The 19,408-nt window shown below is 42.2% G+C and overlaps 1 protein-coding gene and 2 pseudogenes across 1 annotated transcript in view; 2 read left to right on the plus strand and 1 right to left on the minus strand.

Annotated features, from left to right (window-relative positions):
* Positions 1-977: 977 nt before the first annotated feature.
* LOC112316103 (protein yippee-like 1 pseudogene) lies at positions 978-1,329 on the plus strand (annotated as a pseudogene).
* Positions 1,330-4,465: 3,136 nt separating this feature from the next.
* The window catches only part of CTSC (cathepsin C), a 35,783-nt gene continuing 20,840 nt past the window's right edge, over positions 4,466-19,408 (minus strand). Inside the window, exons 4-7 of the mRNA XM_024572737.4 lie at positions 15,108-15,263; positions 10,539-10,654; positions 6,357-6,488; positions 4,466-5,197 (exon numbers count right to left, since the gene is read on the minus strand). Of these exons, the coding sequence (XP_024428505.2) occupies positions 4,695-5,197; positions 6,357-6,488; positions 10,539-10,654; positions 15,108-15,263 (907 nt within the window). The 3' untranslated portion in view covers positions 4,466-4,694. The remainder of the gene's footprint in view (positions 5,198-6,356; positions 6,489-10,538; positions 10,655-15,107; positions 15,264-19,408) is intronic.
* LOC139440917 (glycylpeptide N-tetradecanoyltransferase 1 pseudogene) lies at positions 18,079-19,305 on the plus strand (annotated as a pseudogene).

Genomic DNA, 19,408 nt, shown 5'->3' on the forward strand with positions numbered 1-19,408 from the left:
AAACTCTGGGACTTAACATGTCAAGGTGAAACTTGCAAGCACACGCCTAGTATCCCTGAGGATTTTGGATGCTCTGGTGGGAAGTGCTGAGATTGTGTCTCAGTTGCTCAAGGACACAGGTCAAGGTGCTATTCACGACTCTGTTACTAAGCACCTGTGTGACCTTAGATGAGTTACTTGTCCTCTTTCTAACCCTTAGTCTCTTTGTACGTGCAGAGGTTGGACTCCATGATTTCCACCTGCAGTCTCTTCTGAAAGACTTACGGTTCTTATCCATGTTTTAGAGCGTGACTGCCTAACTTTGCCTGCTCTATCGTTTCTACAGATGCCACCTGTTTACTCAGCATAGAGCTTTCACACCACTGCGAAATACATCTCGGAGACCCAAAGGTATGTCCAAATCTAAACTGCTAATATTCTGCCAATTAAGGGATTACCACTTACCTAATGAATGCTAACCAACATTTCCAAATTCAAGAAAGACCATAAAAAAGTTTAACCAACATCAAGATGTTTATCAAAATTCCCGTTTCTTTTCCCTATGACTTTTGGCTCATCAAATACCCAGAGGATGACTTTAGCATTCACTAATCACTATTTGAACATGTCCCCTATCATAAAGTTTCATGTTTTTTTTTTTTTAATTGAAACACCCTCAAATGCTTTTCTCTTTAAAGTACTTACAAGGAGGCGGGAGGATGAGTCACAGTGCATCCCCAGTTGCGCCTGGGGCAGCTTGAGAACTGAGCCCGAGCTGACTGAGGCTGGGTGGGTGGGTGTTGCGGGCCAGGGTACGTACCACCGAGCAGCCGCTGTGATGTTTTCCTCTCGCCCCAGCTGTGTGGACAGCGCCACATGCCCTCAGAACAGCAAGGGCTCTTGCGTGCTCGTTCCAGTGCTGCTTCTGTCAGAGAGCCCAGCACAGCTGCAGTTCTTCCAGTGCCAGCCCTGAGCTGAGCAACGCGTGCCCGACGGAGATGGTGAAGATGACAAAATCCAAAACTTTCCAAGCTTATCTACCAGACTGTCACCATACAGCTGTGTCCACTGCAGAGCCCACCTGGCCAATCACGAGGAGCTGATCTCCAAGACCTTTCAGGGAAGTCAGGGACGCACCTACCTCCTCAATTCTGTGGTGAACGTGGGCTGTGGCCCCGCAGAGAGAGTCCTTCACGCTGGCCTGCCTGCCGTGCAGACATCTACTGTGAGAACTGCGAAACCACACTCGGGTGGAAACGCGAACATGTGTTTGAAAGCAGTCAGAAATATAAAGGAGGAAAATTTATTATCGAGCTGGCCCACATGATCAAAGACAATGGTTGGGAGTAAAGTGAAGACTTCCTGTTTTCTTTTGGATACTGTTTTGTGAAAGAGACTGTAATGTAATGAAAACATAAGAGCATCCTGGATGACAATATTTTCTTGAACTTGAACCTTGCTAGCCAGCCTCTCCAGGTCATTCCAATGGGTAAGGCTCCATCCAGTCAGTCCTCTTCATGTACATGGTAGTGTCTGAAATATTTCTAGAGAAAGAATTAACCAACTGATGACTTGGCCATGTAGTTAATACATTCTCTAACCTATGCCTTTAAGGTAAAGTTTGGCCGTGCTTTCCCATGTGTGGAACCAAACCGGATCTCGGCAGGGGCAGGGTCTCCTCAGAGAGCAGGGCTCACCCCTGTCATTGAGAGTGAAGGTTTTTTAGCCCACTGTCTTCCTAATTTGCAAAATTCCAAATTGGTTACTTTGCTTGCAAATGAGCTGTTAAGTCATAGTGTTCATTTCAGAATTTCCCAGAAGCAGTCAACAAATCTACTGTACGCACCAAGAGTGCTTTTGTTTTTCAGCCTTGTTCAGAAACAGAGGACACCATTGATAACATTTTAGATGAGCTATAAATAGAGAAACGAGTCTAATGGAACATCTTGTTTATTTAAGCCAATAGTTTTCTCATCTAGAAAGCAAGTGAACTAGTCACTAGCAAAGACTGTTCCTAGGGCCACAGTCCCAGACACAGGGCTCCCTAGGTGGGGCTTACGTGGGAGTCAGGTCCTGAGTGGCTGGTCCATGGAGTAATAATAGTTCAACACACTGGACAGAGTGAATCGGATTCCCCTTCTACTCTGACGTACTTGAAGAAAAATAATTATTTTTGCATATGAATGAGGCCAGAGCTAACAGGATAAACTTTCAAGCTTCAGATTTGGTAGATTGTTTTAATGTTTTCAGAAAAGGTTAAAGTTACAAGACAGGTATAAACTTTGTAAATGAGGTGTTTGGTTTGCTCGATGGGTCACCCTGCGTTGCCTGATTCTGTCCCGTGGGTGACACAGAAGGGACCTGCGCAGCCTCCCAAGCCCTGACTTTCTGCCATCTGTTTTAAGTTTCGGTACCCTGTGCTTCTGCAGGGAGTGGGCACTATGCAGGGGTTTGGGCCAATTTGCAGAAAATGCAGGCCAAAAACATTCCCAAATAAGTTTTTTTTTACCGTTTGAAACTGAAAAGGGCCCGTGGGGGCAGGGAGAAAGGAGAGCAGTGTGCCCCGATGTCTCTCAGCCTGTAAGACGGTTCTGAAACTGCCCTGAGGTGAGGTCAGTCCAGCGGCAGCAAGTCTGCGCCCCTTCCCTGACTACAGCACCCCCTGATCCGAGAGCCATGGCCCACACAGGCTCTGGGCTCACTGCCCAGTTCTGGTTCAGCTGCTCACCTGGAGCTTCCCTTTTGGCACCATCTCTGCCGAAGTCTCGAAGCCTTGCAACACGGGAAACGTGGCAGCCCTGGGTGCAGGGACATCAAGGTGAGTCAGCATGTGGAGGAGCCCCTGATGCACAGCTGCAACTGTAAAGGAAGACCTTTTACAGCTGTGGAAGTCTCTGCACTAGCAGGTGTTCCTGCTGGCTGCTGCTTCCCTGAATTGCTGTCCCCAAAGATCTAGGCTGTCCAGGCACTTCCCGTGTGTCGTTCGTCTGTACAGCCTTGAGGCCTCTAGGGCACAGTCACTCCCATCGCTGCCATGATCCAAAACTGGGAGACGCCTCACTGGTGCACTGGCACGTGAAACACCCAACACCCGCAGCTCGGTCCTCGGTGAAAACGTGGAGGACACCTTCCTTGAGGAGTGAGTACTAATTACTGAAAACTTAGCCTAAACTGACATTCCCCTTCTTGTTCTGGTCCCTCTGCGAGCCTCAGCACTGCCTCTGGAGACGCAGGGGGCCAGGGAAGCAGGGCAGGGGCTGTGTGATACCCACCACGGGCCCGAGGGCTGCGACTCCTGAGCGCTTCTCCGTGAGGTCCTCACTTAAGCTGCAGGCTCTTTCTGAAATTATTCCGATCGGTTTTGTATACACTAAATTTGTATCTGAAGCTTTTATATGTTCTGGGCGAATTTCCAGCCCCTTCCATTTGCGCACTTTGGTTTCTGTATTGTCTCTAGTGATGGCACCGAGCCCTTTTTCCCAGTGGAGTTAGGATATTTGTGTCTTCCTCTTTTTTGTAATTGATACAAATACTCTTACCGCTTTTTTGTCTTCCGCAAAATCCAAGCTCCTTTTGAAACCAAATGAATTTGACCATGAGCTTCAGGGAAGGACACCCATGAAACCACAGCTGGTCAAGCTGCTGAAGTGCCGGAGTGATCCACCCTCTTAAAATCCTAGACAGTAGTCTTCATCCCCTGACTTTTATTTAGGTTATTTAAAATATTTTCCTTGAGAAGAGTGGGAGGTGATGCCAAGATTATAAATGCATTTAACAAAACTACGCCATGTCCTCTGGCACAGTACACTTGCTTTAGAAATGTGGTTTAGTTTTGTTGCCATTGTATATATACATAAATACAGTACTTTTATACCTTAACACTTAATCTTGATGGCATCTGTCGGATATTATTAGCAAGGATCAGGAATAGGAATTTTTCAAAAGTCCTTTAATTTACCTGATGACCTCACCAGGTACTTAAAAAATACAAGTGGTTTTAATTTCTGGACGACTACACCTTAAGCTCCAAAACAACCTACAGAAACATAAAGGCTCATCTGTCAAAGGTTCTGGGCCAGCCTGTCTTCCCACCATGGGGTGGCACCGTGGGGCTGCAGCCAGGGTGGCCTGGAGGTCGACCCCTTGGAGCCAGACTGCCGAGCCTGAGTGCTCCGCCTCCCTGTGTCCAGCCCTCAATCCTCTGTGTCTGTGAGGTTTAAAAATAAAGCTCCCATGTCCAGTAGAAAAAAAAAATAAATAAAGTGCTTATATAAGTGACACAGTGACTGTGGATGTAACTGAAAGAGCCAATGGTAGAAGTTCCCTTATGTACGCACATAAATTCCCTAACATAGATCACTCATCATTTACAAAATATTTTTAAAATAGTCATTGCCATCTTTTCTTGTGATTTTCATATAGATTTAAAAAAATACATGGCATGTTTGAATTAGAAATGATCAGTAAAAATCCATTACTGCACAGCTCATCTGTAAAAACCTCATTTAATTGAGTACTTGGAAAAAATTAGGCCAGTGGTTAATGGGAAGGTATATTAAAATCAAGGAAAGTTTTAATTCTGAAGGCAAAAAGCTTCATAGAAATTTATTTGTAATCTTCTGCAAATGCTGCGTTAAAAGTCTCCAGCGGGAGGTAGATCAGTCATCCCCTCTCATGCCTGAGGGCAGGCAGCATGAAATACTGGGAGATGCACCCTACAATTTTGGAATGGGTGTGGCCGCCACTGCTATGCTTTCAATTGCACACTCATCAGTTCCTCTGCGGATCCGGAAGTAACCGTCCTCACCCCAGGCAGTGCCCCAGCTGTTTTTAACAATCCAGTAATCCATGCCCGTGGCTGGATCAGTGCCATAGCCCACCAGCAGCACAGCGTGATTAGTCAGCTCAAAGGGATTGAAAGGGTCTGTCAGACCAGTGTGGTGGTAGATCCCCTCTTGGTAGTGGAGGAAGTCGTTATAGACTTCAAAGGCAACTGCCATGGGCCCATTATGGACCAGCTCCAGCTTCATCAGGGCTTCATTGCAGCCCCCATAGAAACCTCCCACATAGTGGTACTCGGATGTGTAGTAACGAAAGCAGTCCTCCTTCAGCATGCACGGAGAATCGGTGCCTGTGTAGGGGAAGCACGCCTCTTCCACCAGCCCAAAATCTTGGGCGTACTTTCCTGCAATGAGGTATGGGAAGCCGCCGTCACAGCCTGAGGATGAATAACACAGAGTTATTACCCCGTTATTAGAAAGGGGCACGAGGAGAAATTGTCCCATTTCCTAGTCTTTCTTTTCTACTCCATTAATTTTTTGCTACCCCAGAGGTTGTTCCTAGCTTAAATGTCTCTTCATTCATCCAACCAGTGGCCATGTAGCTCACTATCCTCTCATCCCTGTCTACTCAGCAGACATCCCTTCAGCACCTGAAGGGGCTGTAGCATAGTGGTCAACTGGGAAGCTCAGAAGCCTGACTACGGAGGTTCACATCCAAAACTGTGTGAAGAATTTCTCTGTACCTCTGTTTACTTACCTGTAAAATACAGATGGCAACTTTACCTTTCTTATAGGACTTAAATTAGCCACTTCACGGAAAAGCAAACAGAGTTCATTATTATTGTCATTATTAAATATCCAGACGCTGCACCGGGGCTCTTCACAAGTGGCAGGACTGTTTGGATACATCGCAGTCCCCAGAGCCTCGGGGTCGCAGTGTCAGTGTTGGGGAAGTATTTCAGAAAGAATGAAAGGCTCGCTGACAAATAATTACGCACCAGCAGTGTCACTGGTGAACTGGGCAACTTTTTATTGGCCAAATGTGGGGTTGACAAAATAAAGCATTAAGATGGGGATGTTTCTCCCTGCACCAACGGCAACTAGGCTTCGACACACATTACAAATGCCCTGTTCTAAAAATGTACACACGACATTTTAAAATTACCCTAAAGAGAAACCAGTGTCAGTTTGGTTTTAATAAGAATCAGGTTTTGGAGGGAGACCTTAGTGGGAACTGAAACTCTAAGGGTTAGAAGCTGAGGGGCCTTCAAAATATTACTGAGCAACTTCATGTCTGCTCCCTGTGTATAAATTAGGGATTATATCTACTCTTTCAAGGGTTTGAGAATTGTTGGGTAATATATATAAGAGTCCCCTAAAAGGCAGTGCTCATCCCCTATATAGTAACCACTGACGTTTTGCTGGATGGTACAGCGCATTGCATGAGAAAACACCTACTAGTAAGTGATGGGGGCAGAACTCGCACCAGGGTTTTCTGACTACAGACATTGTGCTCTCTCTATTACACCATCCTTTCGCCTTTGCCAGCACTGCCTAGACACACACAGGTAAACAGTGCTTGGAATCAGCACTTACCTTGAGCATACTGGCTGCATGACACAACCTCCTGAGGACTCAGGATTGGTGTCTGCGTATTGTTGGTCAGTATACGGATCCTTGCTTCCAGCATACCCACAGAAGCAAAGGAGTAGCAGCTTCCACAAGATGCTGGTGATAGAAAAAAAAAGATACGTAACCCAGGAGACCTTTGCAGCAGTCACAAAGAAACATAGAAAAAGCAGAATGGACCAGACCCCTTGAAACATTTATACTGAGTGTGGCTGTGGTTGTTCGTAAGGATGAGCACATTAAAGCAGAGCCCACAGCCAGGCACGCCTGACCTGACATGCACACATTAAAATTTCAGCTTTCCATCAAAAGGCAAACGTTACTACATGGGGCTTTCCTTTAAGACTATTTTAAGTTTAAAAAAGAAAAGAACAAAAAACTCCCAACTTCTGCAAAGCATTTGACAGTACTCTTGATCATGAAGACTCGATTGATATCTGCAACATTCTGAGCCATCAGATTGAGAGAAAACCATGGAGGGATACATGGAAACTGAGCTTTTAACTATCTCTACAGCAGCATTTTCTAAAGCAATTTGCTAGGTGGAACTAACCCTAAGAATGACTGAGGCATGAGTGTATTGTAGAGAGTTGGACTTAACCAGGGTCAAGGAGGCAAAATACCACAAAGCCCAAGAAGGGCATGATAATGATATGGTATTTCAGGCGGCCAATGAGGAAATGATCTAAGGCAGCTGGAGGTAGTGAAACTGAAAGCAGACTGGCTCTGCGGGAATGAGGGTGCCAGTAGCACAGCCACGGGCCCTGAACAGTCTCACCGAGAGGAGAGAGAAACAGGAAAGGGGCTGGATGGAGGCGGGGCGAGGGGAAAAGGCGTTCTATGTGACACCTCAATGCTCTGGCAAAGACAGAGTTAATTGGCGAGGAACATAGCTGCTGTTTCAAAGGAAGGAAAAATGTCGTATTATGAGGCAAACTATGTGAACAATATTATTTTCTTTGTTTCTTCAATATGTGTGGTTCAGACATAAATAAAAAAACAGGGCACATATATAACAAAACAAAGTGTATGTTTAAACTATCCAAATAATGCTACCCTTAGGCATCCCTGACATTTCAAGTCATAGAATGTCAAAGAATTACATGAGTGACAGTAAATAGCCAAGGCCGGTGTTCCTATAACGAAACATCAGCATCTTTAAAAAAAAAAATAGCATCCCACAAGAGTCTGGACACAGCCCCACTTTGGCTATCTGGCTTTCTTGGCCCATGACAGCCACAGAAATAACCTCTCTTGGTTATTTCAGATCATCTGTCACTGTGGGAGGGACAAGACACGTGTGCACTCAAGAGCTGAGAGTGACAGCGTAATCATGGGAAAAGGAGATAGCCTCCCGCACACCCCTGTAGTTCCTGGAAGAACGTGTAAGTTAATTAATGGCTTTGCAAAAGTCAAGGCCAGAGTCGACATTCTAAAAAACCATTATCCCTGAAGAAAGCTAGGGGAGATCTGGCCCAGACAGAACTCTGCCAAAATCAAATTTTCACAATCTCAAATAGAGAATATGATTTTCCCACGATTTAACTATGTTCAGCTGCACCTTCCAATGGCGGAAAATACACCGAACTAGGAGTAAGGAGTCAGGATTCCTTTTCTTGCCCCCTCTCCCTCTTGCTTTGTCACTCAGCCCTGGGCGAGTCACTTGATCGTTCTGGCATTTCTCGGTATTTTGTGTGTAAAATGAGTACAGTAAAGCAGAGAGTTTAAGGTTCCTGCCTCCCAGCTCTAACAGCGTAAAAATAGTATTTAAAACAAGGCTGAAATGAACTATTTAAATGTTTAAAATGAACATTTTAAACATTTGCAAAACACTCTGCATTTCCTAATTAACATGACCTGAGAGACATTCCCCTTCTCTCTTGGAGATATTATATAATAAATAAAGTCAGTATGGCTGGAAGAAAAACTAAGGAAGTCCTTCTCTTGCAATTTCCTAGCTCTCTTCCCTCTCACACTTCACGGTCAACTTGGTTATAAGGCTGGTGCTTAAACCTGTTTTCAAGTGTAAACACAAAACCTCATTTGTCCTCCAACACCTCTTTTTTCCATTAATCTTGATTTTCTCTCTGCATAAACTTGTGAATTCCCTTGACCGTGGCTGATTTTGAATTCTGGGTTATATAAAATTTCAGTGTTCTTAAAGTTGGTGGAAATTTCCAAGTAGCCCAATTAGTAGGAAGAGAAAATATTTTTTTTCCAACTGAAAGTAGAAAAAAAAACAACAAAAGAAAGTCGAAAGAGGAACTTCTAAGTACATTATTTTCTCAAGTGCCAAACAAGGTATTACAGATGAGGGATTAATTCAAAAGCAATTAACCCATCAAATTCCTCTGATTTTAAATTACTCATGTCTGTACAAATCATATTTATAACACTCAAGGAATATGGGTCATTGGAAACACTATTAGCTTTTCCAAGCTACAAGAAAACCCATGTCACAGAATTTGCAAATGAGGCTTCAGAAAGTCTCATTTTCTTCCCCTTAATTATTGTCTCATCACCGTCAGTCATATCTTTTGGGAAGTGGGTGGAACTAAACTTTTCTTTCCACCTTTCTCCTATGCTTCCAATGAATTTTAAAAACACTTTCTCAAATCATTTATCATATTGTATTTTAACATTTTGCCTGCAGGTCTTGCTAAAGTATAATCCTCTAGGAAAAGGAGTTTTCCTAGACTTTCCTAAAGACTAATGTCACACTGGTCTTTATATCCTCAGCCATTAAAGAAAATCTCCTAACCTGTTGATACTTTGTAAACATGAAACACAACAGAAGCAACTACATGCCAGGCCCTCCTCATCAACACGGACATGCAGTATTTACTTATTCCTTTCAAATAAGTATAGGAAATCTGTTGGATGATACAGAAAATTTTATTCCTCTTTTTAACATCTATTCTTTAATTTCACTTTCCATTCATTTCTCAATTACCTACAAATACCTCTCATTTCCAATCCCTCCTTTCCTAATGAGCCCTCCCCAGAGAAAGAGAAAGTGGGAGTCCAAGAGTCTAGAATAACTGGTACAAAGGAAGGACAATGAGATGAGACCTCTGGTGTTGCCCACAGGACAAGGAACCGTGCTGACTGGCTGCTACAAAACCAGCTCAGAGCTCTGTACTTACAACACTGTGTAAGAGTTCAGTGAGGATGGAATTGAAGGGTCAGTGGTGAATGCTGAGAAGTAGAAGCTGATTGTCACTGAATTTTTAGGTAAGGGGAAGAAAAATTTATTTTGGGGTATTACTAACTTATAATCCTCTCAGGAGACACTAGTCAGAATGACTCCAGACAGCAAATACTACACATATTTTATAGTAAGAAATCAGTCATATATACGGTAATTATCTTCAGAACGAACTTGGAAGTAATAATCTCGAGTACTACATAAATGATTCTCTACGTCACTGTTGGCTAAAATTTAGGATAAGATAATTTGCTGTCAAGTGCTATTCAAGGAAGAGTTATTAAATCATACTGTATCCAGTTTCTGGAAATAACTGATAAAATGCATTTACAGCGATACTTTTGGTAACCCTGGGCTCTGGTCCCAGGCCACCATTTTGGAAGCGGGGTTAATATTTACCATAATATATAATATTCTGACACAAAGTGAATGGAAAGGTCACAGTTCAAAAAATCTACCAGAAAAAAATTATGGCTCCATTTTCTGGGCTTCTACAGTAATTACTGACTAAACAATGGGGTCAGGGCAGGGAATGGGAAGGCAGGTAGCAAAGTAGGATTCCAGCAAACAACTTGTAGAAGGAAGACCGATTTTAGTTGTATGGATTCTTCGTTTCTACATGAATCTCTCCTACTAGGAGGGCAAATGAGTTTGGCTTACATATCACTCTGATTAATTTCATTAGCTACATGGAACTTCTACTAAGAAGGATAATGAAGAAATTCCGTGCTCAGGGGGAGAAGTTATTTAGTACCAAAGTCTGCCATGGATATAAAAGGAAGGAGTGTTCATTGGCCGTATCATTTCTATTTCTTTTGAAAGTAAATCACGCCCATTTTATTTCTGACTCCGCAGAATCTACTCCAGAACTTGGCACATAGTAAATGTTTAATAAATGCTTCAGGATAAATTAATGAAACATTAAACTTTTTTTTTTTTACCTTGGTTTCGAACAGGGCTAACAAAATTGGTACCACGAACATTTCTCCAGTCCCAAGAGGTTGGCAAACGTAGAACCTTCTCACGTATTTCAGCAGTTACTGGTGCAGGACTGGTCCTAGGATGGAAATATCCATTTGACATTAATACATAGTCTTTCCTTTAAGGATGATTGCCTAAGCTGTGCTTCCATGATTTCAACCTCAGGGCTGGCTAAGATCTAGATTCAGTCCCAAGGAACACTTGCACCATCAATGTTTCAATGTGTCTATTGCACAATAATGTGACAACCTATATAATGTATCTATTCTACAACTAAGTTGTGTAAATGGCTTTCATCACCCGTTTCTTCTTCACGATTTAGTAATGTCCCCCTGTGAAATGACACTAGTTGTGTGTATCACTGCAATGACATTTTTAGTATGTTTCAATAGTTGCATTCTCTTACTTTATACAGATTTTGACCAAGAAAGTAGACATGGGAGGGTAAAGGTGGCCTACAAAGGATAAAGAGAAATAGAGGAATTGCTGATGTCTGATTCAGGAGATGTATGGTAGAGATAATGCGATGGCAAAAGAAGTGAAGGAGGCACAGAAACAAAAGGCCTGAGTATAATGTAAGCAGACTGGCTCCATAAACAGAGGATGAACTGCTTCACCATTATAGAACATATGCCTGGAAAATAAGACACAAAAGGAGAGTTGCCTGGGATGATGAAATGATGGCTAGACATTTTCTGGAAGGGAGAAAATTGTTCTTTAAGCTTCTCTGTATTAGAGATTTAACACACACACACAAATAAAGCATTCTAGCCCTAGCCACAGCAGACTTTTTAAAGTTTGCCCAAGTCTGCTGAATGCGAAGTTCAGTGTCGTTGTACTGCTGTTCCCTTTTATCTAAAATGCCCGTGGTCCAAAGCTTGGAAGAAATCCCCTTAGAGTTTTCCCCTGACTTCTAATTGTGATGACAGCTCATATAGCAGCAGCCTCCAACTCTCAACCCCTAACCAAAACTCACTTCTCTCTCTACTCCATCAACTCTTTTGCTAGGGCACTACTGCTGTATTGTGGTAACATTTATTTTTCTGTTATTGTAAACTACTTGAATTTCTTGCTCAACTTGGCATTATCATACCACAGTGTTCTAACTTTCCAGTGGTTACCAAGTTGGTTTTTACCAGGTTCCAATTTAGTCACTGGCAAAGATTATTTCTGGGCTTCTTCATGTCCTCTGCACCTAATCCCAAGCAATTCCTTCTCTCTCACACTTCTCTCAGGGGTGGTATAAGTTAATGCTAGGACAAAAGAAAAGTGAGATGAAACAAAGGGAAAAATCACTTATGACTAGCAATTATAACCTTGAGCACTATAAAGAATAGACAATATGTTCTATACAGCAGTGTCGACTAATTTTTCACTAAAACATTAACTAAGCCAGGGACACTGCTAGAAGATGAACTATGAGGCTGTCTTTGACCATATGAAAGAAAGCATTAAGAAACTGAAACATAACCCTGGCTGGTGTGGCTCAATGGATTGAGTGCTGGCCTGTGAATCAGAGGGTTGCCAGTTCAGTTCCCAGTTGGGGACCATGCCTGGGTTGCAGGCCAGGTTCCCAGGTAGGGGGCATGAGAGAGGCAACTGATTGATGTATCTCTTGCACATTGATGTTTCTCTCCCTCTCTTCCCTTTTCTCTAAAAATAAATAAATAAATATTTTAAAAAAGGGACTGAAACATAAAGAAATTACAAAGAAATTATAGTAATGCTATAAAACTTTTAACTTGGATAATGTCCATGGACTAACCAAGGTACATAAAAAGCTATGCATCATAAAAATTTTGTATGTGGGGCAGGAAAAAAATAAACCGAAATTAAAACCTGGGATATTTCTTCTGAGATTTATGAATAAAAACTAGGGTACAAAAATTCTTGGAAGGAAATAAACAGTTTCTATGATTTTATATTGAGAGGCCAAAAGATTCAATCAGTCAGTAAATATTAACTCATTGTCTTGTATATACATAATAATAACTAAGAAATATGGAAGATAAAAAAGGAATTTCAAGGCAGGTATCTCAGAGCCATACCAACCTCCTTCAAATGGTTTCACCAGTTCCCAGCTGTGTGACATTAGACAAAGATCCTAAGATCACAAAACTATGAGGGACTCCTATTAAAATGGGATTTTTTATGAAAATAGGGCTTAGAACAGGCCTGTCTCTGATAAGTCCTTGGTAAGTTATTAAGCTACTATAATAACTGTCATTAAGAGGAGTAAATATGATGCTGACAGATTTAAGTGACTCTCAGGCACATGAAAGGCATTCAAATGATAACTTCCTCCTTTCCACCATTCCATTGGGTGGAACATTTGCCGTTCAGTGCTCACACAGACAAAGCAAAAACAACGTGGCGCCCGAAGCTGAATGGTGTAAAAATGAAGAGAGTGAATGGGGAATGTGGGAGATGGAGAAGTGGGAATTGCAAAGATTACAGTTATACTGTACATTATTGGCTCTTAGTCATTTGGGTCCACATTCTTTAAGAATCTGGTGAATTTTGTGGACTCAGAGAGATGCCCAGGAACAATACATTTTTTTCTATAATTTCAGCAGTTGCACAAACTCCCTATACCTGAAATTAAAAATCTCTGGGATTTTCTATTATATACAAAATGCTACTGAAAATGAGGCTGCTAGATCATGATGTCTGGTTCACGATTTCCAACTTCACTCAATTCCATCTCCATATCTCAAATCTTCTATGGAACATAAGCCTCAAAAGTAGTCCATCATAAAGCTAGCTCTTTTCTAGAACAAAGGTGATTGGGTGGAAGGAGAGAAGAATCAAGCACAAGAGTTCCTCAGATGGCCCTGATTAGTGTGGCTCAGTTGGCTGGGCATCGTCCTATAAAACGAAGGGTTGCTGATTTCCAGTCAGGGCACATGCATGGGTTGTGAGTTTGGTCCTCAGTTGGGGTGCGTGCAGGGGGCAACCAATCTCTGTTTCTCTCTCACATAGTTGTTTCTCCCCCACATAGATGTTTCTCCCCCTTTTTCTGCCTCCCTTCCCCTTCTCTAAAAATAAATAACTAAAATCTTAAAAAATATAGTTTAAAAGAGTTCCTCTACTTGGCACATGAAATGTGGCAAAGCAGTTGTGTCTGAGGCTTAAATTTTCCAGGCATGAGCCCCTCTCCCCATTCACCTTACGAATCTAAGAAGGGATAGGACATGGTCCATTCCCCAGTTTTGAATATCAAGAGCATCTCGCAGACTAGAAATTCTGTAGAACACACCTTGAGAAATAGTGTATACAACATTATGAATATTGTATATTCTTTTTGAAAAAGGGGCAGAACTGTGAGAATATGCTATCACTTTGATAGGAAGAATCTCTAAACAGCCTCGTAGTTGAAAAATACCAGAGCATTAAGGATTATTAGTCCACAGATAAAAAGTTAGAATGCATTTTACTTAGTTAACACTTAATTAATCAGCGGCCTTTTCAAACAATACAGTCTGAACCACAGATTCTATTTACACTAAGGAAATAGTGTATTCTCAGGCATTTGGAACATACTGTGATATACTAAGGGAAGATACTTGCCCACACAACTCACTGCCTCCCATCCGCTCCCTATTGGTTTGAGCTGTATACATTCCTCCTGAAGCACCGCATGGCACCACAGAAACACCCTTGGCTACTCACAAATGTTAAGCTTTTAAACTCAGATCTATCTAGCTATGGTTTTGAGAGAATTTTTAAAAATCTACCAAATTCCTGATTATATAAATTACAAGTATTATCACGTAATTTCCGAAAGGAAGAATACACTATGGGGTGTGTAAGCTAAAGATACGAAATGTCACTTCTGGCTGAGGGTAAGTAGAGGTATAATGATAAATAAGAAACATTTTGGGGGGACCTTAAAACAGAGAGAGGATTTTTGAGATTTTTACAGGTGGCCAGTTTGACAGGTATTATAGGCAAGTTGAGGGGCATCTGAGGCAAAGGGAATGGAATGAATGGCGGTTATGTGAAAGGAAAGTTTCCAGTAATTGTGTCATACATGTGAAAGCAGGTCACAGTAGCAAATATAGTTATGGTCAAATATAGGTGGTTTTTGTTACCAAGGTAAATTTATTCATTATACAATAGGAAGTAACACAATAATAGCTGAGTATAGAAAGATGAAACACAATATTCTATAGAAGAGCTAAGAATGAGGACAGAGAGGGAGAGAGACCAAAGAGACAGGAGGCAGGAGGCTAATCCATAGTGCAGGAAATAGACGACAAAGCCCCAGCTAAGCCAGCATTCAGGAAATGGAAAGGAAGTCGTGCAAGCGTCGGATGCTGTGAAAGCAATACCCATAAATAGGACGTGGAGAGCACTAGAGCATGTATGAATAGGACAGGAAGGTGGTCAGAAAGATGACAGAAAATAAAATTAGGTTGGGATGACCGGTAAAATGGTGGGCAGTCCAGGGAGAGATGGTGATTGGAAGAGAGGATGGCATTCAACACAAATGTCTTTGTCAGTGGTAAAGAGATGCGCTTTATTACCTGGGGATTCTCCGGCTGTGGCCACCGCCTCTCCTAATCATCTCTCTCAGGGTGAGAGTCTCATATTCCATGTATGTGGTTGCAGTCCAAGACTTCTGAACGGCATTGATCGCTTCCACAAACTCGTGATTGTATTTGTAGAGCCTACTGGAATACCTGCCAACAAAAATAAAACAGCTTTAAGTACACTTTTTATTGATATAAATAGACTCCTCTGAAATAGGCACTCTTATCTTCTGGGCCAAAGTGGAAAGTGGTATAATTTTTCAGGAAGGCAATTTTTTTTGGTAATGTAATATCAGCAGTTTATTCAAATCTTCAAAATAATCTTTATTCTAAAATAAAAATGTATTTAAAAAATCCACACATTAGGAGTACCACAGTACATAGAGAGGTGTACAATGCTGAATTTCCAAACAGTCAACAGGACAAGCAACATCACATATACAGAACACAAAACTTAGATAAACTGAAATCGTAAGATAAAATAAAATCCAGTTTCAGAAAACAAAAATCAAAATATTAAGGACCCTTGAACTATCCTTAACCCTAATGAGACTCCATTGCACTCAAGTCATCTTACAGTGCGGCACGCAGCACCGACCCCATCGACCCAGCTAAGGGGTCCCTGGGAGCCTTGAGTGGCAGCGCCAGACATTCCAACAATAAATGGTAAGCAATTTTGATCTGAAAAATTCCCTTAATTTGGCTACAGACATCAGGCTTTTGAAATACATCCTCCTTATGGCCCCTCATATTTTAAACAAACTGTTGTTTATGGCACAGTCTGTGTTGATATCCTGTGTTCGAACAAAGCTGCTCTTCTGGCATCAAAGCAAATTTGGGTTTGGTTCATATATAAAGACATAACCTATGAGTCCAAAAGACACCTCCCACTTTTGCCTGCGGTCATATATGTATACACACATGTATACACACACATATACACACATACCGACATATATCAGTGTATACACACATACACTGAATGTATACATGTGTATATACATGCATGTTTGTGCACATGTACAGACATATATATCAGTGTACATACACTGGTACAGATATCAGTTGCCTGGAATTGGAATGTCTCCTATGAAAACAGAAGTTCAGCTAAATAAGATGTATGTATAAAGTTGTTCAGTGAAACACTTTTATATTTGTGATTGATTATAAGGAACTAAAACAAATGCTCTAAGATAAGGCACTGATTAAATAAATACTGGTACTTAATTTACTATATAGTTTATTCAGTAAAAATGTCTGCAAGACTATTTAGTGACATGAAAGGGTACTAACCCTAGGATATCAAAGAAGTTTATATCAAATTAACTAATTATGTGAGAGTACAATATGATTTATAATGTGAGTGCCTTGTGAAACGCCAACCATGGTAATCTCTGAGTGGTGACACAGGAGCACCATCGCTCCCTACCTCCCGCAATTCCTACGATGCCCCTTTATAACTTTGTAACAAAAGAAAAAAGAAGAGGACAAAACAAACTGTATAATGTATAGAGAGCATGGAAAATCATATCGCTACATAACTTAAAAAATTTATTCTGTATGGACATTTGATTTACAGTCTTGTTACTAAAATTTGGTTCTTGACCCTGGAAACTTGCTAGAAATGCAGACTCTAAGCAGCCAACCCAGACCACCTGAACATGCATTTTAATAAGACCCTCCCTCCCCCAACCTGTGAGTCACAATAACATTAAAATTTGAGACGCACCGGTTTACCTAATGCTAAATGCTTGGATTCAGATGTAAATAAATATAGCACACTAAAAGCATGTTCACAAAGCAAAAAACAAATGGGGGGAGTTGACTATTTATTTAATTCAAACATGTATCACACCTATGTGTCAGGTACTAAGAGTTATAGAATTTATCATATTACTACTACTAAGAAAGATTCAGTGGCTTAAGTGTGACTCACTACCCCAGACTTCCATAAACTTTCCACTGGGCAAAGTAGGATATCCCTAACCTGAGTGATGTCTTAGGCAAACCATGAACTTTTCTTTCTCTTAATTTAGATGTTCATAGAGAAACCATTTTGCTATAGTCGAAAAAACCTGGCAGCACTGAAATTTATAAGAAAAACACGCAGCCACATAGGTAATGGTTGGTTGTTTTACCAAAGTCATTCCTCTTCTTCCCCATTGCTGCAGAGAGAACCCGAAGAGGCACCTTTCTTTATTAAACAGATTATAGAACTGCTTGTATCATGTTCCTTACAACCCTATCACAAAAACAAATTACAGGTACTTGTTTCTTTAGACAGGAGTAAATTTTAAATTGTAAATGTGTATCTTGAAATATTTTCCACTGATAAGAGTCACTATTTCATGGCCTTCAAGTGTCTGAGGAGCACTAACCAGCCTTACTTCCCTCTTTGTTGTATCGTAACTTCTAGCAAAACATCCTATGCTATGCACATTACAGGGATGACCAAGTCCCGTATTTTTCAGACTGCAAGACGCACTGGGCCACAAGATGCACCTAGGTTAGGTTTTACAGGAGGAAAATAGGAAAAAAAACCCACTCCACTGCCCCATCCCCCCACCCCCCTGCCCTGCCCCAGCGAGCCAGGTAAGCTACATTCAGACTATAAGATGCACCCCCATTTTCCTCCCAGATTTGGGGGGTAAGGTACATCATATAGTCCGAAAAATATGGTAGGTCTTAAGCACTGTTATTTTTAGGCTCTGAGGTCCAATGAGATTAAGGAGGCACGGAGGCCAGTTCCTGGTGAATGAGAGTGAGCAGGACATGAAGTCACTGGCACTTTCCGGTCCGCAGAGGATGGAAGGGAACGGACACGGCTGGCCATGAGCACTGCAGCAACTGCAAAAATGAGGACAACAGCAACCACCCGGGTGGTTTGAGGCCAGCCAATGACACCAGAGCCCAAAAGAGACAAAAAAAGAAGAAAGAGAAAGGCGGTGAGACAGATGCAGCCTAGAAACAACGTGTGAAGATGAACTCTTCGCCAGCAGGGAGGATCCAGGAAACACAGAAGGCCATGGAACTGTTTTCAGAGGGTCAGGGACTTGCCACAACAGTGGAGGAAGCTAGTAAGTAAAGGAAACACTTCAGGGACACATAGCCCTTCCCCAAACTGGGGGAAGTGGAAAACACCCGTGGTCCAAGGAGCTCAACAAAGACAACATCTGCCAGGAGCCCCACACCTGCCCCAGGGCTTTACCTTGTGTGCCTTGGACCTGGGGTACTGAGGTGTGCTAAAAGAATTACACGGCCTCCTGAATGAGAATTATGTGGAAGATGATGACAAAGTGTTTCAATTTAATTTGATTACTCCCGAGAATTTCTTACGGGCTCTCGGGCCTGGCTGGCTTCCTCAGTGGCACTGTGGGGTTTGAGTTGCCTCAGGTCAGAATCTGGCTCATCAGGGCCATCCCAGCAAACAACCACATTTATGCCACACAGACGTGGTGGAGATCAATTTCCTGTGTGTGCACAACTCATGCCCTCCAGGGAGTTGGCTCCAGTCCTGGTCCATGAGATAAGTGGGTGGGTTCAGCTGGAGGGCATTTTACACTGCCGTGGCAGTATTTCCAAAGCCTATTGACACCTGTAGGTACTGGCATCGGTCCCTAAACCCACAGAAGCCGACTGAAGATTTTCTACCTGAGTGGAAATATGCCCATGCAGACACCATGAAGCTCTACCGACTGCCCTAGTCTTCTAAGACAGTGACCAACGGAAACAAGGACATTCCAGCAGTGAACCAGCTCCTCACTAGGCACCTTAAGCCTTTTCACCTCATGCCAGTCATGAGCCAGGAAGAGGCGGAGCACTGGTTCTATTCCCAGGAGAATATCATTGACACGTTTGTGGTGGAGAATGCAAACGGGAGGTGCCAGACTTCCTGTGTTTCTATATGCTTCCCTTCACCATCCTGAGCCATCCAACTCATAAGAGTCTAAAGGCTGCTGAGTCTTTCTACAATGCTCACACCCAGACTCCTCTGTAGACTTCATGAGCAACACCCTTGTTCTTGCCAAAATTCAGGCATTTGGCTTGTTCAATGCACTGGATCTCATGGAGAACAAATCCTTCCTGAAGAAGCTCAAGTTTGGCATAGGGGACAGCAACCTGCACCATTACCTTTACGACCAGAAATGAGCCCCTCGTGTGGGCAGAGAAGTTTGGCCTGGTGTTACAGTAACCAGTTGCTAGTGAGATTCTGGATAAAGCCAATGAGAATTCAAACCAGGCAATGGAACCCTACCACTTGTTAGTCCAGTTTTCACAAACACAAGAATCCCTGA

This window comes from Desmodus rotundus, chromosome 5, assembly GCF_022682495.2.
Source record: "Desmodus rotundus isolate HL8 chromosome 5, HLdesRot8A.1, whole genome shotgun sequence".
Classification (NCBI taxonomy): Eukaryota; Metazoa; Chordata; class Mammalia; order Chiroptera; family Phyllostomidae; genus Desmodus; species Desmodus rotundus.